The sequence below is a fragment of the Fukomys damarensis genome, unplaced genomic scaffold (genome assembly GCF_012274545.1).
Source record: "Fukomys damarensis isolate Sample0158 unplaced genomic scaffold, DMR_v1.0_HiC HiC_scaffold_27, whole genome shotgun sequence".
Taxonomy (NCBI): Eukaryota; Metazoa; Chordata; class Mammalia; order Rodentia; family Bathyergidae; genus Fukomys; species Fukomys damarensis.
This window is the reverse complement of record NW_022900939.1, coordinates 38802232-38827935: the sequence shown is the minus strand read 5'-3', so window position 1 is coordinate 38827935 and position 25704 is coordinate 38802232. Positions and strand designations below refer to the sequence as shown.

Here is a 25704-nt window from a genome sequence, read left to right as displayed (position 1 = left end):
TGGGCGCCTCTCCAGCTGCCTCTCGATCCGGGCCATCTGCTTCGCGGCGGCAGCCGCAGCGCCTTCTGTTTCCTCGTCCTCCTTATCTCTGAATATTCATCAGCAGTGCTGGACGAGATGCTGTGAGATTTCGTAATTCGTGGCAGCACCACAAGCGCTCCTACCTTCCCTGGGAAGGGCACACGTGTCGGTCTGCATACATAGGCGTCTGGGCCCGCAGAGTAACTTGGCTTTAACGATTGTGTCTTGCTCAGAAAATTGCAGACTCCTTCAGTCTGTGGAAGAGGCGACAGTTCTGGTTTGTGACGAATCTTTTCCACCCTCTAGCGGTGCTGTGGGGCCAGTTCAGCCTTGCGGACTAGGGACTCCCTGGCCTCTGTTTCTGAGGACCTCAGTTTACTCCTTGTCCTTTTTTTGCTGGTCCTCCCCAAGCTATGGAACAAGTCGGGGATGTACAGAACTCTCACTTCACAAAGGCTTACTGATCATCTGCTGTGCACCAGGCACACGTGAGTGAAAAGAGCCCCAGCAAGTCCAAGTGTGCTTGCTTGTGGTGAGCCAGCAGAGAACAGTACAGGAGTTCAACACTGGAGCAGCGCTGGTTTATTTCCTGAGTCCATACTTACTAGCTGTTTAACCTCAAGCAAGTTACTGCACCTCTGTATGTTTCAACTTCCTCATCTGCAAAATATGGATAGAAATAATACCTTTCTCATAGGATTATTCTAGAGTGCTGATGATGACCTTAATCATTAAACATATGTTAAAGGTTCTAGTATTACCATAGAATGGTTTGCTCAAACACTCCTGATTAACAGGCAATACACAAATCATGTTCACCTTCTTTTGTAAGTACCTAAGAGACTATTAAGGTCTTCTGGACTTGGCATAATGACCCACACCTGTAGTCCCAGCACTTGGGAGGCTGAGGCAGGAGGATCACCATGAATTCAATGCAAGCAGGGGCCACTTAGTGAATTCAGAGTCGGCAGAACTGCACAACAAGTCCCTGTCTCAAAAAGCCAAAGAACAAAAAAAATAAAATCTGAGATCTTCTTCTACTTCCCCAGCCCAATTCATGGGTTTTCATTTATTTCTACCTCCATAGAAATTCTCCACAGTTCTTATCTAGACCAGGAATCGACAAATTATAGTGAAGGACAAAAATCAAACCCAAGTCTTATATTTGTAGTTGAAGTCTTACTGGAGTGTATCATGGAAGTATTGTGGCAGTTGTGCTATCACACTACAACAGCAGTGTAAAGGCATTTCAGCGTAAATCATACAACCTACAAAAGTATGAAATACTCGCCACTAGACCGTTGCAAAAAAAGGTCTCTGCCCCTTGTCCAGATTCTGAGTCACTCGGGGACTTAGGCCTGGGTATACTAGGTGAGAACGTCCGGGCCAGCCTGTGACCCAAAATCAGCTTTCTCTCTTCTCCCTGTGGACCATGACACCCCTAGCCTCAGCTCCCCCATCCTATGTTTCTTCTTGTACTTTGAAAAAGCCTTAGTATCTCAAAAGCAATGTCTTGGATGGGAAAACAAAATGAAGACTCAAAAGACCTTTTGAATTCAGATAGCTATTTTTATACATTTGCAGCAATCGCCAACACCTTTGTATTTTTCATCTTTTTCCCAAGATCTAGAATAACAGCATTGAATTCAGTATTTCATTTCATCCCTAAGTAAGCAAAACAGGGCCTTCTCTCCCTTTCTCTTCTCGTGGACTAATAATGTAGCTTTTTCAATGATACCGGCTGAGAAATACACATAAGGCAAAACTGACAGATGTTGGTAAGATGAGTTGTATCTCCTGTGACTGGGGAGAAGTGAGCAGAATGCCCCAGGATTTCATGATACAGAGAGAAATGAAAATTGTTAGGGGCAGAGAGCCCACCTAGCCATTGGCTGATTCTCAGGGAGACCCCTGGGGAGAAGGCAGATGGTCAAGTGGAATGGCCAGGCAGACTGTATCCCAGCATGGCCTCCATGTGGGCACTGGAATGGGCCCTGCAGCTGAGAGTCACTGGTGTGAGTGTGTCAGAGAGGGCGGGCTGGACATCCCCCTCACACTTACAAAGCTGTCTGCCCAGAGCTCCCTGCGATGTAGCCCAGTGGGATGACAACACTGTGAGCCTTGGCCGCAGCAGTGACTTGCCCTGTATTGGTTGTGTGTCCTTGGGACACACTACTCAGTTTTCACTCAACAGTCATAAACATGGGAAATTCTTAAAGCTTAATGCAGATAAGGTGCTTGGCATGGTGCCAGCCACCCCAAAAGACAGCAGAGCAGTACCTCGTAGAGAGAGAGCAGTGTCTGCGTCTGCCCAGCTCTGTGCCCCATCAGCTCAGACCCTGTACCCACAGGTCGCCTTGTAGAGATGGAGACAGCTTAGGATGTCCCAAGTCGACCCTCTGGAGGAGTGAGGGCCCCTGTGGGGGCACAGGTGATAAGACTGAGCACTCGGAGGCCTTCCGGATTCACAGCCTCTACGCCTTCCTCTGTCTGCCTTCTGATTTGGGTTAGGAAAATCAGGTCTGTTCCGGAAGAAGTGAGAGGCCATGAGGTGCAGAGAAGGGGCTAAAATCATTGATAAGGAGAGCTTCCTGCTCTCCTGACTCTCATAGCCAAAGGTCTTCTCTTACAATGACTGGTCCTGTAAGGGCTAAAGCAGTGAGCAGCCCTAAGAGTGTCCCTAACTTCTGTCCCACCTAGAGAACACCTGGCACCTGGGGACTTGGGGAGCAGTCCAAGCACTATCCTAGCAACAGAAAACAATGGGAGTTTTGGTTTCTCTTTGTTCTTATTTAGTTTATTTGGTCTTCTCTTTTAGTTTTGTTTGGGGCTTTTATTGTTGTTTTGAGATGGAATCTTGCTACCTTGGTCGGTCTAAATTTGGTTGCTTTGCGTGGTCCTGTTACATCAGTAATTTAAGGGAAAAAATAATATTGTGTTTTCCCAATTTTCAGAAGCTTGTTCTGACTATTAAGTGAATGAACACTCATGTTACCTGTAGTTTCTTGCATCTGTGGAAGGGAGTCAAAGGGTGTGCTGTCTCGGAAGAACTTTGATCTATTCTACGGTTCTCTTTCTGGAAGGTCCCTACAAGAGCCTGCTTTGTGACAGAACACAAACTTTGAACAACTGTGGAGCACCAACACCACATTTGTTTCCTTAGCTCCCATGTATCGGTCCCCTCATACTTGCAGGGATTGCGTGGGGTGCTGGGATGAAAATCACATCCCTGACAGCCACAAGCACCAGTGGTGTGGTCCATCACCCCAGGCTCGGCTCGTGACAGCACACCGAACGGGTCAAGAAAGACCTTCCCAAGGGAATGGCGAGGAAAGCTTCTAAGAAGACTGTGATTGAGCTGAATCTGGAGCAGTGAGCTCTAGGTAGAGTCCAGAGTGAGACTCCAAAGGAAAGAGCGCTGTACTGACAAGAAAATCCAGAAGGGCTGGAGCATGGGCAGCCTGCAGAGTGGTGGAAAAGATGAATCTTTGGAGGGAAAAGGACAAGCACTGTCTCCTTCAGTGATCCATGTCCACCTAGACAGCCACCCGGTCCCCTCAGGCGAGCATCTGGACAGAGGGCCTCGAGTGTTCATGGAACTCTGCGCTGTGTTGGGCTAGAGGTGGAGAGAAGCTGGGAGAAGGAGTAGAGACAGTGTGGTGTGTGTGGGTATGACACAAAGGTGACAGGCATATGCTGTCAAAACCCCACTGAAAAGTGACTAGAAAGTTGATTCTTTAAAACATTGTGGGATTTCAGAAAAAGCAAATAAGAAAGAGCATGTGCAAACCAATGAAGTATGGGACTGTCATGTAGCTCAGCGATAGAACCCTTGCCTAATGTGTAGGAGCCCTGGGTTCCATCCCCAGCACTAAAAACAAAGAGGAGCTCTACTTTGCATACTTATCATCACATGGCTATACTGAAACAGCATAAAATACCATCAAAAATGTTTACTGTTGATCAAAATAACAAATATTGATCAAAACTATAAAATACAGGTTTTCATTTAATTTGGCTAGCTCATACGTAGTAAGTTATGCAAGTAAAAGTGAAATTATCTAAGATTTGCATAAAATATGGCTAAGGGAGGGCTAGAATCCACTATTGTCTATCAAATGCATCAAAATGTAGCTTCTCTTAAATTCTCTTGTCTTAGTTACTTTTCTCATAACTGAGACGATACCAAACACCCAAAGTTAAAGAATAAAAGGTTTATTTTGCCTCACAACCTGTAGAAGTTTCAGTCTATAATTGGCTGCCTCTGCATAGCAGAGGGGCATCGCAGAGGAGAAATAATTCATGGCAGGCAGAAGGCAGCAAAACCAGCAAGCACTGGGTAACGAGCAATGACTACAGCAGTCCTTTCTGTCCCTCATATTCTATCCAGGCTACCCATCCTTAGGGCTGATAGCACTCAACCCAGGGCAGGTCTTCTCCTTAACCACACCCAGTACTATGCCAAACCAGTCATTGGACTAATTTAGTAACCAAGCACCCTTAATCCCAGCATCACACACTCTAGATCTGGCTACCTCTGAAAAGCCCCTACCTATGACTGTGTAAGTCTTTGGGAGAACCTCTAGACAGAAGCCATGACACTTCCCAAAGGAAACTGGAAAAGCATTTTGCAAACTGATGAAAGATAAATATCCAGGATACACAAGGAATGTAAAAGAATGCAAAAAATCCCAAATAATCCAACTCTAAAATATGAAGAAAACAAAGGATATAAAGAAACACTCCTCAAAAGAAAATCAAAGGGCCCACAAATTTATGGAAAAAAAAATGTTCAGCTTCATTACTCATCAGAGAATTGCAAGTGAAAACTACAATGAGTATGATCCTGGGCTAGGGATTTAGCTCAGTGGCACTGTGCCTACCTGACAAGTACAAGTTCCTGAGTTTGATCCCTGGTACGAGAGCGGGGAGGTCATCTCACCCTGGTTAGATGGCTGTGATCAGGAAGACAAAAAGTAGCAAGTGCTGATGAGGATATGGAGGAAAGGACGCTGTCATATATAATTTGTGGATATGTGAATTAGTACAAGTTCAGCCACTATGAAGAACAGGGTGGAGGTTCCGCAGGACAGCCAGCTATCTCACTTCTGGAGATAGATAGATAGATAGATAGATAGATAGATAGATAGATAGATAGATAGATAGATAGGTATAGATGGATATGGATGCATGGATAAGGAAACTCTGGTGAATATACACCATGGAAAAAAATGCTATCCCATCATTTGCAACAAATTGATGGAACCGGAGAGCATCATGTTAAGTGAGGTACGTTCCACACATACCACGTTTTCTCTCATATGTGAATGTTAACAAATAAATCAGTTGGAATGAATAACAGTGACTGCTAGATGTTGAGAAAGTAGCAGAGAGCATAGATGAGTGGAAGTTGTATAACCGGTACTCAAGCACAATTTGAAGGAATAAGTTGTAGCATTTAACAGAGCATTAAGGAGACTACGTATTTCACAAACAAGTAGGAAAAAGTAGTTCAGAGATTCCCAACACGAAGCAATGATAAGGAGATGAACACATTAATTGTCCCAGTGTGATCAGTACACATGTATATGTATACTGAAATATTGCACTGTATGTGCCCCATAAATATGAACAATTATTACACATTCATAAAAAATCTTGAGCAATATAACTGAAAATACTGATGACCACAAGAATCCGCAAAGTACAGAAGGATGTATAAAGATAATTTTTCCTATCCACCCTGACATCACTATCTACTTTGAAGGGTTCAGGGCTGTTAGATTAGCTTTTCAAGTTTTATTGAAAACATGGCCCAGAATGGATTTTTTTTTTTTTTTTTTTTTTTTTTTTTTTTTTTTTTTTTTTTTTTAATACTGGGGATTGAACTTGGGTCCTTGCACTTGTGAGGCAGGCGGTGGAACCACCGAGCTTGGAAGGTGTCTTCTTTATCACTTTCTTTCCTTTCTCCCCGTGTTCAGCAAATATTTCCTTCTACCGTGTCAGAATCTGTACCGAGCTTTGAGTCCACAGTGTTGCAGAATAGTAGTGGTAACTATAGAAGCAACAGCAGTAGTATGAAAAGCTAACTTTGAGTAAGCACTGTATTTGACTACTTTTAGTCACTGTAGCCAAAACCCTGAGAAAAACAACTTAAAGGAAGAGATGTTTGTTCTGGCTCTCAGTTCCAAAGGTTTCATTGTCAGCTGGCTCCAAGCAAGGCACAAAAATCATGGCAGAAGAGCAGCGTGGTGAAGCTAAGTGCTCACTCCGTGACAGCCAGGAAGCAGAGGAAGAGAAGAGTTCAAGAGGAAAGGGCCAGACACCCTCCCGACGTAACACTCCCGTAATGCATTCCCTTCCGCCAAGAGGCCCACCTCTCTGTAATGTCATCAAAGTGTGATGGTATCAGTGGACCAGTCCACCAATGAAGGTGGAGTCTTCCGAGAGAACAGTCCGCCACCCCCAGAAGTGTGCTTTCACTGATCCCCTAGGCATTTCTCAATCCAGTCAAGTTGACAGGCAACCTTGACTATCGCAGGTGCTGACTGTTGAATAGAAGATGCTTTTCACTGCCTTCGCCTAACCAACAGCCTGATGTAGAGAAATGGATATTTACATATCACTGAAGGCCAGACTCATCACAGGTTAGGCATTGTTCTCAGTTTCCTGGATCTAGGGAACTGAGCCCCCCTCCCCCAGTGAAACCTAATTGGTAGCAAACAAATTTGAAACCAAAGCTAAATACTCAAAGTTAAATTAAAGCACAGGTTTCTTTAATTCTCTGCTGATTATTTTTGCTTACGTATCTTTAAGGAGAAAAAAACCATCTGAGTAAAGAAAAAATTAGTGAAGAAAATGGGGTAGGAAGAGGGAGAGAGAATGTTAAGGATAAGTGATTTAGCAATAATTACGATAGACTTAATTTAAAGTTAATACAATTACAAGATAAAGTTTGGGCTTTATAACCTATAAAACTATTTGGATTCATGGAATGGAGCTATCATTTAAGATAGACAATAGGCATTTTCTTTTTAAACTCTAATCATCCTAACCTTTCCATTGTTCACTAAGGGACAATAAATTCTGGTTCTTAAAAGGCTGCTCAACTGATCCCCAGCCTGCTATCTCTGAGTGTGATAGCGGAAGTCTACAAGCCATTTACTAGTTGAAAAACTCCAATAGTGTAACTTTTACCTGCAAAAAAGGCTAAACGGTCTAATTAGAATGCTAGATTTCTTTGATTTCATCATGAACTTTATGAAGTTACTTACAAGAACTGTTTATCATGGGCATCATGGCAGTAACTAATGAAATATTGTTTTGAAACCTGGAATTCATGTTGTCCTAAGAGAGCTCTGTTCTGAAAAACTTAGCTATCTAAGCTTAGTTGATAAGTGTGCTATGTTTAAAATAAAAGAAACTTAGCTAGCTAATCCAGAAGTGTAAGAATCTATGAAAATCTTCATACTACTGTAAATTGCTTTTGGGAGAATAATAATGTTTGGTGAACACATTTGTATCACAGAAATGCATGTAGTTACATGAAAGACCATTTGAGAAAGCTTTCTAATTTTAATATTTATTTGACATGTTCATACATATATTTCATATTAGCAGTACAGAATAATGTGTTCCATTTTGCTATATTGGTACATGCATACCCACCTTCCTTTGCTTTAAGGGTTATCACGACGTATTCTTTCTGTCTTGAACTTCTGGATCATGTTGAGATGATAGAATTATAATTTGACTATAATTTAAATTCAGGGTCTCAGTGAACATTTAAAAGGTATAATACTTAACATTTAGTCACTTTTTTCAGCCTGATTTGATACTTTTTTGTACTTTTAAGGTGTGTCTTACAAAGACATTTTTAAATTGTCCTCTGTAACTTCAGGCATTTATATTACATTTCCTAGGCACCTCAAATAATTTGATTCTTGACTTTTTTCCCCTTCATAATTTCTTATCTTTACCAAAAAATCATTTTGGTAACTTCTTTTAGCAAAGTTATGGAGATTAATATGTGACATGTTATTTGTGCAGAATTATGAAATTTCATGTTGCAAAACGAAAGTTTAAGGAAACATTGCGCCCATATGATGTAAAAGATGTCATTGAACAATATTCTGCTGGTCATCTGGACATGCTGTGTAGAATTAAAAGCCTTCAAACTCGGTAAGTAATTAAAATGCTATTCATCGTAAAGGGAAGAGCACAGAAATTACTGTATCTAGGAAGAACTTTTCTTTAGTAGACAAAAATCTTCAAAGTCCATATTTATAATTTGTTTTTAGTGGACAACTGGACTTTCACTTTTAACATAGACATAAATTAGGCATCCAAAAGGAGGACATTGAAAATAGACTGTTAGAGCCAGGTGTGGTGGTGCACGCCTATAATCCCAGCATTTGGGAGGCTGAGGCAGGAGGATCTCTGAGTTCAAGACCAGCCTGGGCTACATAGTGAGTTCCAGGTCAGTCTCAAATACACGGTGAGACCCTGTCTCAAAAAAAGAAACAAAGAAAAGGAAAAAAAAAGAAAGAAAAAGAAAATGGACCATTAACTCTTTCTGCTCACAGTCTTGTCTGGAGGACCAAAAGGGTTAAGATATGAGGTGTAATCACGTGGGCACGAAGTGTGCAGCGAAGACCGATGGCAGTTGCTGGTGTTTGATTATTGCTGCTATGGCTGTTTCCGTTATCACCAGAACCCCTGGGCAAAAATCTAACCTATCTCCTGCAAGAAGCTTTCCCTAGCCATGCAGCTCATGAAGACAATTCTTTCTCTTTTCTGACCTTCTGTGGCATTAAAGGTTACTATACAGCATAACAGCCTTGGGAGAGTTGGAGAGAGATGGACAGAGATACTCAGCCCTGTATCGTTCCCTGGTTTGCAAGTGTGTTGTCCTTGCTCTCCACGAAGACAGGGCCCTTCCTTTTGCTAGTACTGTGTACAGTGATAGCCATGTAGCATTTTCCCAGCAAGCATCCTGCTTGGTGATGTACATTTCACCCATGTGTGGTTGGTTCTTCTTCAAGTCATATATTTAGTCAGTTCCAACTTTTGTAATAGTTGATTTATTTTCAAGTACAAATTATCAGCATCAGAGATCAAATAGTTCAAATACAACTAGGTCTTAAGTGCTTTTTGGGTTTCCACGGCACACTTAACACAGAGTAAGGCATATTCACATTAGAGCCTTAGTAAAAGACCTGTTGATTAATTCTAGAAATCACTTTATTCATTCAGCATATAATTACTGAGCCTAATATGTGTTCCAGGCATGGTAGACATTCAGAGCTTAAAGTAATGATCCAGGCCTTGCAAAGCTTATAGTTTAAAAGAGTAGATATTATGGCAGAAAGTAGGCATTACCTGTTTCTATGCAGACGAAGTAAACTGGAAAGTTGAGTCAATATTTATGATAATTCAAGTGTAAAATATAGACAAAAAATAGAAATTTTTTTCTATTTTGTTTTGGCTGGTCAAATCTCCTTAACACCACTTTAACTCATCCCTGGTCATGTTATAGTCTAAGGAACTTTGTATGGTGCCCAACATTTGTATAAGGTTGAACTGCTACAGAATTTGCAATCAGTCTGGGCTTTCTAGCTCATGCATATCCTCCCAATTCAAATTCCAAAAAGCAACAGTTGGGCTGGGGATTAACTCAGTGGTTCCACCGCCTGCCTTGCAAGCATGAGGACCTGAGTTCCATCCCTGGTAACAAAAAAAGCAACAGTTTTCGTATCTGCTTATCAGCCACATAGCAGATGTGCAGTACATCCTCATTGAGTAATTTGCTCTATTGATCCAAAATTGTCATCATTATGACTTTTTCGTATTTTGAAGTGGTTGAATTCAGACCTGCCTTGTCTGAGGTGAATATTTAGGACAGCCTTGCCCCCAGAAGATCACCTATGAGTGTATTCATCACAGAACCAGAATTCTGAGAAACTTAACCTCATGTGTAATCTCATGTTAAGAAATAAAATCATCAACTGGAACCCACTTGCCTTTATTCCAACTTAAATAGATTTAAGACATTTGTGTTTAATTTTTCTTTTCAAAACCCTTCACTCTGGCCAAGGCAATGTGCACCTTCGGCACGTGTAATCAGACATCCTCTTTCTCTGGTAGCGTTGACCAAATTCTTGGAAAGGGGCAAATCACATCAGATAAGAAGAGCCGGGAGAAAATCACAGCAGAACAGGAAGCCACAGATGATCTCAGCATGCTTGGCCGGGTAGTCAAGGTTGAAAAACAGGTACTGTTCAGCTACGCTCATCAGTTTGTTTTTAAGCAAACTTAATTGCAAGCAAGCGGGTATGCGTTAATAATTGATACATTTTAAAGGGATAAAATGAGAGAGTGAATGAAATTAAATCTTTCTTGTGTACATACAGTGTCCTCTAGACACCTGTGGAACTCCACTTAAGCAATCGAAAATTGTATCTCATCGGTGAATCCTTCACTGGAAGCAACTGTAGATTTCCAAGAGTAAAAGAGTAAAGACCTATACTTCATTGTGCCATGGTTCTTTGCACTGTCTCTTTTAGGTCACCCTTTTTTAAAGTAAGACAAAAACCTTACTGTAATTACGACAAGCGTTGGGTATTTGTTAACCTTGAGGCTGTATTTTCTCATACAAGTACAATTTCCCAGAAATCAAATTGCTCTCCCAATGGAATCATAAGCATTCCAAGTATTAATTTGGAAGCATTTTGTACCTTTATTTTTAAATTCAGGCTCACCTGGGTTGACACTTGGGTGCTTATTTCATTATGTAATAAGCTCCTTTCTAAAATTCAGTAGAGTTCCCGGAAGGCAATCAGTAGAATCAGAAAGGCAATCTGACTGGGATGGCAAGTTGCATTTGATAGTGCTTATCTGGCATTTTGAAAAATCAACTGACTTCTCATTTTGAAGAGGTGGAAGGAGGCGTGGCAGAGGAGGTGACAAAAGCCAAAGCCTCCCCCCGTGTCTCCTCCTCTGGCCCCATCCCAACAGATACAGCCTTCGTTACCAGTCGAAGCAGCGGCACCATAATTTGCACTTGTTATTTTTTAATTGTATCAGCACACACTCATTTCACTTTTTTTAATTCCAGAAATGAAATCCATTCTGAATAACAGGCCGTCTCTGTGTGTCCGTGTCCCCCACTTTAGGTCCAGTCCATCGAGTCCAAGCTGGACTGCCTCCTGGACATCTACCAGCAGGTCCTCCGCAAGGGCTCCGCCTCTGCTCTCACTCTGGCTTCGTTCCAGATCCCGCCTTTTGAATGTGAACAGACATCCGACTATCAAAGCCCCGTGGATAGCAAGGACCTGTCCAGCTCCGCCCAGAACAGTGGCTGCTTGACCCGATCAGCCAGTGCCAACATCTCACGGGGGCTGCAGTTCATCCTGACGCCAAACGAGTTCAGTGCTCAGACTTTCTATGCGCTCAGCCCTACTATGCACAGCCCAGTGACACAGGTGCCAATGAGCCAGAGCGATGGCTCTGCAGTGGCGGCCAGCAACATTGCAAACCAAATAACCACGGCGCCCAAGCCGGCCGCCCCAACAACTTTACAGATCCCACCTCCTCTCCCGGCCATCAAGCATCTGCCGAGGCCGGAGACTTTGCACCCAAACCCCACCGGCTTACAGGAAAGCATTTCTGATGCCACCACCTGCCTTGTTTCCTCCAAGGAAAACATTCAGGTTGCGCAGTCCAACTTGACCAAGGACCGTTCTCTGAGGAAAAGCTTCGACACGGGAGGAGAAACTCTGCTGTCCGTCCTCCCCACCGTGTCCAAGGACCTGGGCAAATGTCTGTCTGTACAAAACCTGATCAGGTCGACGGAGGAACTGAATTTACAGCTTTCAGGGAGTGAGTCAAGTGGCTCCAGAGGCAGCCAAGATTTTTACCCCAAATGGAGGGAATCCAAATTGTTCATAACAGATGAAGAGGTGTGTGCAGAAGAGACAGAGACAGACACTTTTGACGGCACACCGCAGCCCGCCAAGGAAGCTGCTTTCGCAACGGACTCTCTTAGGACTGGAAGATCGCGGTCATCTCAGAGCATTTGTAAGGCAGGAGAAAGTTCAGATGCCCTCAGCTTGCCCCATGTCAAACTGAAATAAGCGCTTCGTTTTCTTTCTAAACATAGTGGTTCCTTTAGCCATACATATCATTGCATGAACTATTTTGAAAGCCCTTCTAAAAAGTTGAAGTTGCAAGAATCAGGGAGAACGTGAAAGGCAGTTTATAAGCCCGTTATCTTTTAATTGCATGAAAATGCATGTTTAGGGGTGGCTGAAATTTCAAGGTGCATCAACATTAACACTTAGTAATGTACCTTGAGTTTAAAATTCTGAGATACCAAGCACTGCTAATGCTACAGGGAGTGTGAAAATGTCAAGATTAGATTGCTTAGAAGATTGGACAGTATATCTTGAAATATGGGAGTAAACACCTTTAAATTTCAGACATTTCTGCTTTGTGATTAAAAACAAAATACATCTTCAAAATGGGGTCATAATGTATACTTAAACATAATGACTATCAACAGCTGCTCACAATGTATCAAGTAAACCACAATTTGGGAATAATAGAAATGGCTGCTTTTTTCGAGATATTTTTTTGCCAACCCATTCCCACTCAAGTCATTTTACTATCCATGTCGTTTGAATGTCGCGTTGTGTGCTCTTGGTGATATAACACTGCGGCCAGCAATTTTGCACATCATTTTCATGTTGTCCTTTATGGCAAGAATGTCTCTCAATTAGAAAATGTGCAAATGATGGGATTCAGGGCCAGGAAGGTACACAGGCTCACCCTCTGACATATTTGACTCTGTGGAAATATATTCCCTAGTGGCACAGTCAGGTCTGAAAATGGGCAACTTGTACACGAGCAATTGAAAAGAGCCAGTGCGACTGGGCTGGTTTCTCTGCAGAAACATCAGCCTTGGGCTCATCATGCTGCTCGTGTGAAGGGCGAGCGTGAGAAGCAGTCCTCTCGGACCTGGCTTTCAGGTCACACTCAAGGGGATGTTTAAATGGGACTGAGAGAGAAGCCACTTGGAAAGAATCCAGACGCAACACCAGGAAGTAAAAGGCAGAGCTCAGAAAACAACTTCCCCCTCAAAGACTGAAGGAGAGGGAGAGAAACAAACCAAAACAAAAGAACTAGATTTTTTTAGGAAGTGATACTTGCTAGGGAATTCAACTACCTAAACATCCCTTATTCTTATATACAGATAGAGATTTTGCAAAGTATTTATTTTTTAATATGCCCTGAATGTCTTTTACTGTTATGTCATACATTTTGCATATGAAAAGCTAAAGCTAACCTTCCTTTACTTTTTATACTGTAGTGGACACTTTCTATTCTCCTCAAGAAAGCTGCGAGTCTGAAATTACTGGTTTGGTTTCATAGTATAAATGTTGATAATTAAAAGCCAAATGGTACTGGCAAGGTCCGCAAATCAAAATACTTACCATACACATGGCTGCAAAAAACACCAAGGGAAAATGAAAAATATATTTCTCCGAAACAAGCAGCAGTGGCTGCTTGTTAGGTGTCAGCCTCACGATCTCAGACTGTTGGAATCTGGGCCAAATCAATGGCTTGAACAAGGCAAGGAGAGGAGAGGTAGCATTTCAACCGACTAAACCCCAGCCACAGAAGAACTCAAGAAAAGAAGAGCTTTTTCTGTGGAAAGCATTAGAGTTGCCACCAGAAAAATATCTCCAGCGGCCAGGGAGAAGAAATAGATGTACCTGTGGGCTGCTCAAAGGAAAGAGGCCCTGATATCTACCAGCCCAACCCAGCTTTCACCCCCACTAGTTGGGCTCAGTCATTGTTTTGCTTTAGAATTTCACTAGGCCTTAACCGTCTTCCATCCCCAAGTAAACCACTTCTCCTCTCTACTTAAAATGTGCTTCTCAGCCTTCTAAAATGTTTGTTCCCTTTGCTAAACTGCAATTTTAAAAGCTTCCTCTTCCTATCTCCCTTGGACCCTAACACACTCCCCTGGAGTATATCGTTCAGGATTTTCTCGGCTGCTGGAGACACTCCAGTTAAAAAGAGTTTGCTAAGCATTTAATTGTATTCATTTTCCAAACCCAGAAGGATAGTCTGTTTTTAAATACAATTTTTCATCTACCCTTGTCTCTACTCAACCTGAAAATGTGATACGCCCTCTGAGGACATTGCTCACATAAACGCACACGCACGCGCACACTGACCCAAAGCGTGACACCTGGCCCACGCTGGGCAAGTCTCTCCAAATATTAGCCAAGAAGGAGGAAGGAGTCAGCACCTTTCGGGTAGCACTGATTCTAGGATGTACTCTGTCTTGGGTCAAAGCCCACTGGCAGCAGGAATTCTGAATGTATTGGGGATCCCCTCTGAGGCCTCATTAGACCTCATGCAGTGTAGTTCTTCCAGCATTGCTGGAGAATGAAGATTCAGAAATACCCACCCCCCGCCGCCGCCACCACCATTGCTGAGGTCTTAGTCATAGCAAAATGTGATAAGCCATGTTGTGAAAAACTTGCATCTATTGAAGCCATGACCATCTTGTCTGCCTCACTCTAGCACAAAAACTCTCCAGTGGTAAAAGATGGTGAAAAAAACTGTAAGGTTCTGTTTGTGTCACTCTCTATGGAAATGAAAAGGGTGTCCCATTTACACTCAGCAATTTCCATTGGTCGATCCAAATGGTGTCTTGAAGCACAATTTAGCTGAGCACTGAGTAGCCACCTGCATTCTCAGCTCAAGCTGGTCTGAATCCTTCTACACATAGGGGAGAAATGAGTGAGTACTTACTTAATCACAGATATCCCGGGTATGAGGTTCACTAAACATTTTGCTATTCTGATGTAATGTTTGCATTCTGTTCGACTAAATTAATATGTGTGGAGTGCAAGTAAGACATTTTATTGCGTTTTTAAATCTCTATCTCTTGTTCTAAGGTGCCTTTATCACCTCCCTATTCTGCAAGTTCTTAATCTGAAGTCAAACAAGCTTAACAGAGAAGAGGAAATCAGGCACAAAGTGACTAAGTCTCATAACCATTTGCAAAGCAAAACCATAAACAATGAAGAAAACTGGGCAGTTAAATAAATGGATCATTGCATTCAAACAGATTAAGGAAATAGCATGAATATGTTATCTCCCCAGAGGCTGATTTTTTTTTTTTTTGCCTTAAATAACCTGGTTGCGTTTATGTAAGAGCAACTTAATTTAATATAATTGTGTGCATTTAAGCAAGCAGTTCTAAAAGTCATGTACAACAATGCAGTTGTCTGTTTCCTGAAAACAAATAAATCAGGAAAATCATATCCATTTCAAGCTACCATGTAATTTCATTCTCTGTCTTTTACTGGGATTATTTGTTTTCAAGTAAAACATTAAAAAGATGTCTATAAAACAGCTAGTGTGGCTATTTTTATCTGGCGCTAACTGGTCAGTTCTGAACTGACAGATCCAAGTGAACCAAAGTGACTGTGTATGGATTTGGGACTAAAATATAAAAATTATCTCGTTGCAGCGTTGCTAAAGAAATCCCTGGTGATTTGGGGAATGGGGAAGATTTGCATGCGCTTTTGAAGATTTTATAAGAAAACAAATTCCTTTGGTCTGGGTCAGAATTCCGCTACCAGTTCATGTGAGTTTTGCATTAACTATACATTAAAACTGTATATTGAATATTCCTTATCAGAAGTGCTTGGGACCAGAAGGGTTTTAGATTTCAGATTTCCTCAGATTCTGGAATGTTTGCATGTATGTAATACATCCTGGGGAGGAGATTTAAGTCTAAACCTAAAAGTCATTTATGTTTCATATACACCTTGTACATAACACCTGCACATAATTTTAAATACCGTGTGTGTGTGTGTGTGTGTGTGTGTGTGTGTGTGTGTGTGTGTGGTACTGGAGATCAAACCCAGGGCTTTGCAAACATGGGACTCAGCCTACCACTGAGCTATTCCCTGGCCTTTATGCATTATTTTTAGTAATTGTGTCTGTAGAATTTTCCATTGGTGGTGATCATGTCAGCGTGCAAAAAGTTTTGGATTTCAGAGCTTTCAGATTCAGATTTTCAGATTAGAGATAATCAACCTGTATAATAAAAGTTTGCTAAACAAGTGATGAAAAATGGGGACCAGCGGCTAGCCCAAATCCTCAGCCTTGGTGAAGCCACTAAGAACTACCATTTTTAGCCCTCAGCTCTGGCTCAGTAGAAGCTTTGGGGCATCTCCCTCAAAAGGCATCCTTTCCCGTCTTCCTTTAAAATACATCCTATTGCTAGCATGCTGAAACTCAGCGGGTTTCAGGAACTGTGTGTCAGGAAATCGGAAGAGGACTGAATATGTATTTGTCAGTATCACTGTTCCCTGCCTTTCAGTTTGATCCTTTATTGACTTCTTCAAGTTACTTTTCCCACTTAGCTGTGTCTCCATGGATTCCTCCTTCCCTCCCTTCTTCCCCATACTTCTTTCATGCTCTCCCTCAGGCCCTCACCCACAACCCTGCTTTCCTCCTGTGCGTCACACCTGGCTATGTTCCCCAGAGCCCAAAATCACCCCAGACCCCCCAGATTAAAAAGAGGTGAGGAGAGGAGCATCTCAGCCATTTCACCTCTGGCTCCTCACACTGTACCACGCGTGGAGGCCCTGGGTCTGTTAACACATGAAAGTAACTTGCTCGCTCTCAGTCTTTATTCGGCTTTCATCAACTTCCAGCCTAAGTTCAGCCAAGTGGAGAGCATGCTTATCATGCTTTATTCATGCCGTGTCACAGACTGACTCTGTTACTTTTCGGAAAGGCCTTGTTCTTTTAAAGATGTGTCGATGACCTCTTTGTCACTGGGAAAAGTTACCTGAGAAGAACGACTTTGAGGAAGAAAGGCTTATTCTTTGGTGCATGGTTTCAGAGGCTTCGTTCAGTCTGTGGCTGGCCAGCTCCTTTGCATTAGGCCTGTATCCAAACAAAACCATCACAGCAAAAAGATGTGGTAGGACAAAGCTCTACACTTCATGGCAGCTGTGAAGCAGAAAAGGGGACCAAAGACAAAGGCACACAGGACAAGATATAGCTCCCAAGGTCATGCCTCCATGATCCACTTCCCTCAAACGGGCCCCACTTCCGGTTTCCATCGCCTCCAATAGCGCCGTCAAATCAACAGACTCATCCACTCGATGAAGTCACAGCTCTCAGGATCTAACCACTTCCAAAAGCCCTACTTGTAAGCACAACAGACTTTCGGGACGTACTTTGGACCAAAAACCGTAATGAAAGGGGACTGGGAAGATATTAATTCTTGTCAAGCAACCACTAATCAGGCTCTCGTTTCAGAGGAGCGCCTCCCTAAAGGGGCCCCTGGATTGCCCCACCTTGGCTTCAGCATCCTTGGCCTCCGTCCCTCCTCAAAACAACTGTCTCAGACCCCTTAAATGACACCCAGATCGAGACTGTGCCCGTGTATCAGAAATACCTCCTCCGCGCCTCACTGCAGCCTGGAAAGCAGGGGGAGGGACTACTCTCGTTCCCGGTCCCTGACGCACCACTCTCCCATTCCCCACTTCTCTGTACTCTTCCCTCCCAATGCCAGCCCAGGACTATGGGGTCTTTGGATCTTAGGCTATAAAACAACAACTGTGCTTACCGACTGCCCCTGTAACATCAGTACATGCTTTGTAGTTATGTCTTCATTTCATTCTCAGCACATCACCAAAAGTAACATATCTGTGAGGATGCACTGGCCTCAGGTAGAAAAGCCTGGATAAAACAACTGTAAATATAGGGACCTCCGTACTGGACTTGAGTAGAAGTCCAGGAACGACACAACTTGCTGAATCACATCATCAAGACTGCAGGTTCTCCCTGTCTCTGCCGCCCTCCTCATCAGGAGTATATCGTTGCTGCTTCTTCTTATTGTCAAGAAGATCACCACAGTGCCGCATACCCCTTCATCACTTCTAATAGGAAAAGAAAAAGGGCCGCAATCCCTCCAACTAAAGGGGTAGAAAAGTCCTTTCCTGGCTCTAATGCAGGTCAAAGGCCGTGCCTGGACCGTAGAAGTCATGCGTGTGCTCTGGCTGGCTTGTCAATTACCATTCCTGCTTTGGGGAGTACAGAGGAGACACATGCAAAGCAATACTTCTTGTTAAAGGAGAAGCAAAGATTGGATGGGGAAAAAACACCCCCCTGAGATAGTGACTGTTATTATCTCCATTTTGTAGCTGTAAAAATCAGTGCCTGGAGGAATCAGTAACTTGAAAAGATGATAAAGCTATTTAGTGAGAGGTAACATTTAAATCCATGTGCGCACACTCCAGTGTTTCAGGTATCGACTCCTTTAATATTAACACGGAAACTTTTGGTGGCTGCAACTTAGCAAAATTATAGCCAGGAGAAAAAAGCTAATTTGATGGTTCTTGATATGAAAATCAATTGAAAGAGAATATTCTTTTTGCAAGAATCTTTTTAAAATAAAAGGATTTGCCTCGATTCTGTGGGCCTCAGATTCTGAATTATCAGTTAATAAGTAAAGACAATATTCCCTGTGAGACTGGTGTGGTGTGTTTGTTTTCTTCTTCCACTCTGATTCATGAGTGGATCTAATCTAACTTTTATTTAGTAACTGGCCATGTAAAAGCTATGTAGTTAACATTCTTGTTGGCTTCAAACGTATTCCAATTTCAACTATTTTCTAACCCTTCTGTCACTCTGCTCTGATCCAAGATACTGTGCCACCTCCTTTCTCCAGAGGACTGCAATGACTTCTGTTAGTCAGCTTTCTTGGGCTGTGACAAAATACCCGAGAAAAGCATCTTACAGGAAGAAAAGTTTGTGTTGGTCTAACACATTCAGTCCTGGCCATGCTGGCTCCATTGTTGCTGGGCCTGTGACACAGCACATCACAGAGGAAGGGCATGGTAGAGCACATGAGCTCACCTCTGGGTGGCTAGAAACAGAGAGAGATGCCCAGAGCGCAGAAGAGGAAGAGATTGTAAGCACCATGGAGCTCCCAAGGTCATGACTTCATGACTCGCTCCTTCCTGTTAGGACCCACATCTTGTTTCTATCAACTCCCAACCATCTCAATAACTAGAAATCCCTCAGAAGATTCATGCCCTCATGAAGTCAGGTCCCTGGTGATCCAATTCCCTACCAAGAGCCCCATCTCTCACATAGCTGCTTTGGAAACCCAGCCTCCACACACAAGCCCTTCAGGGAACATCTTAGATCCAAGCCTTAAGGGCTCCATGATTAGACATAGACTCCTGGGGAAGGAGCAGCTGCGAAGAGCAAGAGTTACGAAGAGCGCAAGTGAGGACGTTTTAGCTTGCCGCAGCCTTGGCTGAAGAGTGCCCGGTGTTAGAAAAACACTTCACAGTGGAGCTTCAGACAGCCTTGCTAGTCAACTTACTCATGGCTTGAAGGACCTCAGAATCCGCACCTCCCAGAAAGCCACCCCCCAAGGGCCACACCCCGCATCTGGCATCACAGAGACAAGGCTGGCGACTTCGCACTCACTGGGTGCAGCCCCCGGGCCCCGAGCATCTCACCCAGCGCCTGCGGTGTGAACACATTCTGTCTCCACCTGGGCCCCGTCCCCACCTCCCCTTTCTCTCCATTTTTCTGCACTTTAAGAGCAGCAGAACCCTAGGCCTCCTGGGAAAGAAAGTTCTTCAGAAACCCATGTTCTCTCATCTCGGAGTAGCTTAAACAGGCTCCTGATCTTAGGGGAGCAGTTCGTGAAAGAACGCCCTTCCCAGGCCTGGACACCCTCAGAGACAGTGTGGGCACCCAGACGTCTGTGCCCAGCTGGCTTGGAGAAGCACCTCCGGGGGTGAATGAACTCATCCAAAGGAAAGAGACTGACATGTTAACACCTGTATCACTGTGTAGCTTGTTTTATTGTGCATCTTCGCCAGTAGAGCACTTTTTTCCATTTAGGAGACACAAGCCTGGAAGTCTCAAGAGATGGGAACAGGCCAGGAATTCAAACTCCCATCAACGCTTTTCATGTCTTTCTCACACGGGGCTGGCCAGGACTTTCTTCTCCTCTCAGCTACCCCAGAGGTCAGTTCTTCCTCACAGAGTGAACTCCGGTGGAAGCCACAGTCACAGAGCCATCAGCAAAGGGAAATCCAGTAGAACTTCAAGGGAAATGAGTCCCCTCCTCCTGGCAGCCAGAGTCAGGTCCCAGGTGCCCGGCTGCACCTTGATGGAAGCAGTCAGGTTGTTTGTGGTCAGCGGCGGGCTCCAACATGCTGCATCATCTGCTGGCCTGTGGGGGGAGCATCCGGCACTGGTGAGACCAGGCACGTGGTGGGGACCCCATGTCAGTCAGGGCCCACGCAGGGACAGCGTAAGTCAGCCTAGCCCAGGCCCTTCTAGGTGACCCGTCCATGCCTCCTCACTATCAACCCTCCTGGCTCAGTCTCTTCATTCCCCAAATAGGGCTGTGCATTTGAGTCCCTCTTCTCTCCGTGGACTCTGGGGTCGTCTGCAACCCCAGACACTTGAGCAGTTCCTCAAGAGCTAAAGATGGCATACGACTGCCAATCCTCACCCACAATCCAGGCAACACCTACCTTGGACCTGATGATAGAGGTCCTGGCTCCCCGTGCTCCAGATCATGCCCAGCAGCCCCTGCCTATCCCTAAGTGGTCTCGTAATGATGACGGGACTCTAGCGTATAACTGTGACCTGGCCTCTGGGTGAATGAGGGTGTGGCTCTGCAGTGAAGGTAGTGTCGCTTACAGAGGCAAGGAAGGACACGCAGGCCAGCAGCACTTGGTGGGCTCCTGCGAGTGGGGACCTGGGACAGGCAAGGAAAGTAGAGGGGAAGGAAGGGAAGCTTGGAAACTGCAAAGAGGGGGATGGATAGAGCTGCGAGCAAGGGCCACTCACCACAACTGTGCTCCTCCTGGTCCTCTTCCATATAGGACACTAGAGGAGCATGGAAACCTTCAACACCAGCTGCCATGCTCTCTTGGGGAAAGCACTCCTTTCCATGGTGACTCAGAGCAGGACACGTCCAAGGGACCAGAGGGGAAATGTCAAGGAGGGTCTCAGCCATGTTACAGAAGACCATTCAAACCACCCACCTTTACCAGGCCCCAGGGAGGAAGTCCAGTCCTTGAAGATCCTCCCAGGAAACCTAGGCCAGGAACTAATTGCTCCCACCTTAATTTATCATGCCACACTGGCTAATCCCATTAGGGCCTGCTTTTCCCAGTGTCCTGGAATCCAAGTTTTTCATACCACTCAATTGAAAAAATCCAGGCAGGAGATCCTCTGAACCAGGGCAGAGGTTGAGTTCAGAACTGAGTATGCTATTAGGAGGTACAGTCTAGTCAGAAGAGCCCCGTAACTCAGGATATGACCTGGAGGGGTGAATCTCCCTCCCCACCTCCTGTTTGTTCTCTGCTTCCTGGCTGCCATGATGTTGTTTCTGTATCCTCTAATTGGTTTCACTGATCATGGGCTCTATTTCTTTGCCAGTACCATGCTGTTTTTATCACAGTTGCTTTGTATTATAGTTTCAAGTTGGGGGTTGTGATATCCCCTGCCTTGTCTTTGTTGACTAGAATTGCTTTTGCTATTCTAGGTCTCTTCTGGTTCCAAATGAATTTGTGGATTGTTTTCTCTAGCTCTATGAATTATGCTGTTGGAATTTCAGTCAGGATCGCATTGACTCTATTAGCAGTTTGGGAAGTATGGCCATTTTCTGTATATTGGTTCTTCCTATCCAAGAACAAGGGATGTCTTTCCATTTTCATATATTTTCTTCGATCTCTTTTTTCAGAGTGCTGCAGTTTTCAGAGTAGAGGTCTTTTTACTTCCTTTGTTAGAGCGACTCCTAGGTATTTCATTTTTGGGATGCTACTGTGAAGGGAGTTGTTTCCACAATTCCTCTCTCAGTGAGTCTCTTATTTGTGTACAGAATGGCTATTGATTTTTTTTTAATGTTGACCTTGTATCCAGCTACTCTACTGAATTTGGTTATCAAGTCTAGAAGTCTTTTGGTGGAATTTTGGGGGTCTTCCAAAAACAAATCATGACAGTTTAACTTCTTTCCTACCTTTACTCCTTTTATATATTTCTCCTGTCTAATTGCTCTGGCTAATGTTTCCAGAACCGTATTGAACAGGAGTGGTGGTGGCGGACATCCCTGTCTCAGCAAGGAGCACAGCCTGGGCTTGTGATCTTCCTGCCTCAGCCTCCCTGACTACTTCGATTCCAGGCATGTGCTCGCATACCCAGCCTAAGCAATATTTTGACATTTTCAGTGTACAAAATTTTTTGCTTGTTTGGTTAACTTTGCTTGTAAGCGTTCTTTTTGATGCTGCCTGAAAGATTTCAATAAGTTGGTTTTGCATTCTGTCCTGTATCGGAAAAGTGTTATCATTCATTACTAAATAGAACTGTAAAACCCAGGACACAGAGAAACTTAGGATACATTCAACAACACAGAAAGATCTTTAAAAGCCTAACAAACAGCTGCAACTGTGTGGCCTCATTTTCACACATCCATCTGCCCCTTGAAAGCTATGTGTAAGCCCCTAGATTTAGGTGCTTCCTTGGTGTCCTCCCTTAGTGCTCCCCTTGGGCAGCAAGGGCTTTTTGTTATTTTTTTCCTAATGAACCACACCCAATTCGTTCTTCACTGCTGTCCTTTCTACTTCATTCTTTGCTGTCTTCAGGACAGGAGCCCAGAGAGAGAAAATTCGTTACAGTAGTATCTGGTGCTCACCCCACTCCCAGCCAGGTTGCCAGTGACTTTCCCTTCTTCCCTACCTGATTTGATCAAACCACACAGGTCTAAGCTTGGTCCTCCTAAGCATGTGTAAAGGCTGATGGACATTTTGGCAAGGAGCAGAGCTGGGGTGGAGAGAAACACTGACAGACCGGGCTCCCTAATCCCTCCAAGGGTTCCTTCCCAGTGCTGTAAAGACCTTCACCAGGCCCCACCTCTGAAAGGTCCGCAGCACTGCCCAATACCACCACGCCTGTGACACACCACCGCAATTAATAGGAAAGAATGCCTGCAAGATTTAGCAAGAAACAAGAAAGATTTACACGAAGTATTAAGTTTGCAGAGGGGTGAGTAATGCCAGATGCAGCCGCTCAATTAGACCAGACACAATTTGTTTTTCCAGGACTGGGAAATGAATTTGGGACCTAGCACTTGCCCGGCAGGTGTGGCGCCACTGAGCTACATCCCTGGCCCCCAGACACAAATCTTGATAGCAATGGCAACTAGACTTCAGCAGCACCACAGAGAAAAAGCTGCCACACTATAAGCATCAGTTGAAGATTAAGTATCCAGCAGGACTTTCTTCTCAAAGTGGGAGAGAGATGAAGCTTTTCTCAGGGTGAAAAAAAGTAACAATTTACTCTCACAAAAAGACTTTTTAAAGGGTATATTTGAGGAAGAAGAAAACTGAACCCAGAAAGGAGTTCTGGGAAACCTGGCAGGTAGAACAGGTGGACCTAATTTCACCCCATCTCAGAATCCCAGAAATGTAAAGATAATTGTAATTCACAAATAAGAAACATTAAATGAAGTGATTAACCTTTATGCATTTTTAATTGAAACTAGGGTAAATATCTGGGTGTTACATCCTTTATGAAGAATTTCTCTAGCAGTCCAATGAAAATATGTGTATTTTATTTATAGAGGTGAGAAGAGTGGATTTAGTAAACTCTGAAAGGCTAATGAAAGCAGTGAAAGTTAAGACCATACCAAGTGCAGAAGAGATGAGCAGCAAAATCCTCAGCTCAGGTTGTCTAATCTATACTCTCCAGAGCGCAACAATCTGGTTTTTTTCTTTATTTGTTTTTTGGTACCGGGGATTGAATTCAGGACCTTGTGCTCACGAGGCAGGTGGCAGCACCACTGAGCTAAATCCCCAGCCCTATTATTTTTTAATAGACAATGTTTAGAAAGTTTTGATTTTACAGGAAGATTTGTAAAGATGCTATAGAGAGTACTCATGTACCCAACACTCCCTTCCCCTATTACCACATCTCATATTAGTGTGACGTGCTTTAGTTGCTGAACCAATATCTATATGTTATTAACTGAAAGTCAGACGTTATTCCAGTGTCCTTATTTGTGCCTAACTCGTTTCCTGCTTTGAATTCCATTCATGATGCCAAATTACGGTTGCTCACCATATTTCCTTAGATTCCTCTTGGCTGTGATATGTTCTCGGACTTTTGTTTTCCCAATGATGCTGAGACATACTGGTCAGGCTTGTGAGTCTATCACAATTCGATGAGGGTTATGTGTTTGCGGAAGAAGTGCCCGGAGGTAAAGTGCCATTGTCATCACACACTATCCATGGCAGATTCCAGCAATGGGACCGTTCCTGGTGTTGCTGATGTCGTTGTTTCAGAACGGGGTCTTGTAGTCCAGTCTGCCCTTGAACTGCACTCCTCCCGCCACAGCCTGAGAGCTGGGGTTACAGGTGTGGACCTCCACGCTTAGCCCAACAGGCCCGCCTTTTATGTTACCCTTGAGGTGGTCTTTGTCAGGTTTCCCCCTGTGAATCACATACCCGGTTTCACACTGTGTTCTTTTGAAGGAAGTCACTACCTACACCTCCTAGCTAATGACAAGCCAGGAGTTATGGTCCACCTTCATGAGCACAGAGTGGTACATAAATTGGAATGTGTCTGCATGGGAAAGCTATCCTCTCTGACTTATCCATGTATTTGCATCAACGTGGACTCATGCTTTACTCTAAAGAAACCTAACTCTAGCCCCTCCTTCTTTATGGCACAGTAGTAATCCATTGTGTACAAATACCAAATTTCTTTATCTGTTCATCTGTTGATGGGCATACTGGCCACTTCCAACACCTAGCTATTATCAGTTGTGCTGCTATGAGCATGAGTGTGCATATATCACTGTAATATGATGTCTTTAACTCTCAGGAACATACCTAGAAGAGGAATAGCTGGGCCAAATAGCACTTCAAGTTTTAGTTGTTTTAGGAGTCCCAATACTGAGTTCCATAGTGGTTGCACTGGGTTACAGTCGCACTAACAGTGTAGAAGTTTCCTTTTTCCCCCACTTCCTCACCAGCATTTCTTATTATTTGATCTATTGATGGTAGCCATTCTGGAGTAAGATGGAATCTCAGTATAATTTCAATTTGCACTCTCTAATATCCATGGATATTGAACATTTGCATGCATCTGTTGGTACTTCTTCATCTGGAACGTGTCTACTCATTTTGGTTGCCCATTTTATCACTGGGACTCTTGGAGGTCTAATTTTTTTTAGTTCTTTATATATTCCAAATATTAGTCCTCTGAGGAATAGATAGAAATTGTTACCATCCTGTAGTTTGTTTCTTTGCCCTGTTGGTCGCTTTCTTTGCTGTGCAGAATTTTTTAAATTATTATTATATGCTACTTTTATTGTGGAATCTGCACATTTGGTCAGTTATTAGTTTCAAAAGGCCATCCCAAAGGTGACCACTAGATGGCAGTCGATCTTCACTCCGTTTCTAGCTAGTTTTTTAGTTTGCTGGGGTTTTTTGGTTGTTTTTTGTTTTGTTTTGTTTTTCATTTCTAGCTAGTTCTTTAAAAATTAGGTTGAGACCTCTGGGGGTTAGGGTAGGTAGGGCTGAAAGTTCCAACCCTATGGTTGGT

At 43.6% G+C, this 25704-nt stretch overlaps 1 protein-coding gene across 6 annotated transcripts in view; it reads left to right on the top strand.

Moving 5' to 3' along the window:
• The window catches only part of Kcnq5 (potassium voltage-gated channel subfamily Q member 5), a 388898-nt gene extending 373857 nt beyond the window's left edge, over window positions 1-15041 (top strand). For all 6 annotated transcript variants that reach the window (XM_010617849.3, XM_010617847.3, XM_033756495.1 and 3 more), the window contains 3 exons: window positions 8071-8202; window positions 10168-10294; window positions 11196-15041. In XM_010617849.3, the coding sequence (XP_010616151.1) occupies window positions 8071-8202; window positions 10168-10294; window positions 11196-12155 (1219 nt within the window). In that variant the 3' untranslated portion in view covers window positions 12156-15041. The remainder of the gene's footprint in view (window positions 1-8070; window positions 8203-10167; window positions 10295-11195) is intronic.
• Window positions 15042-25704: the final 10663 nt, after the last annotated feature.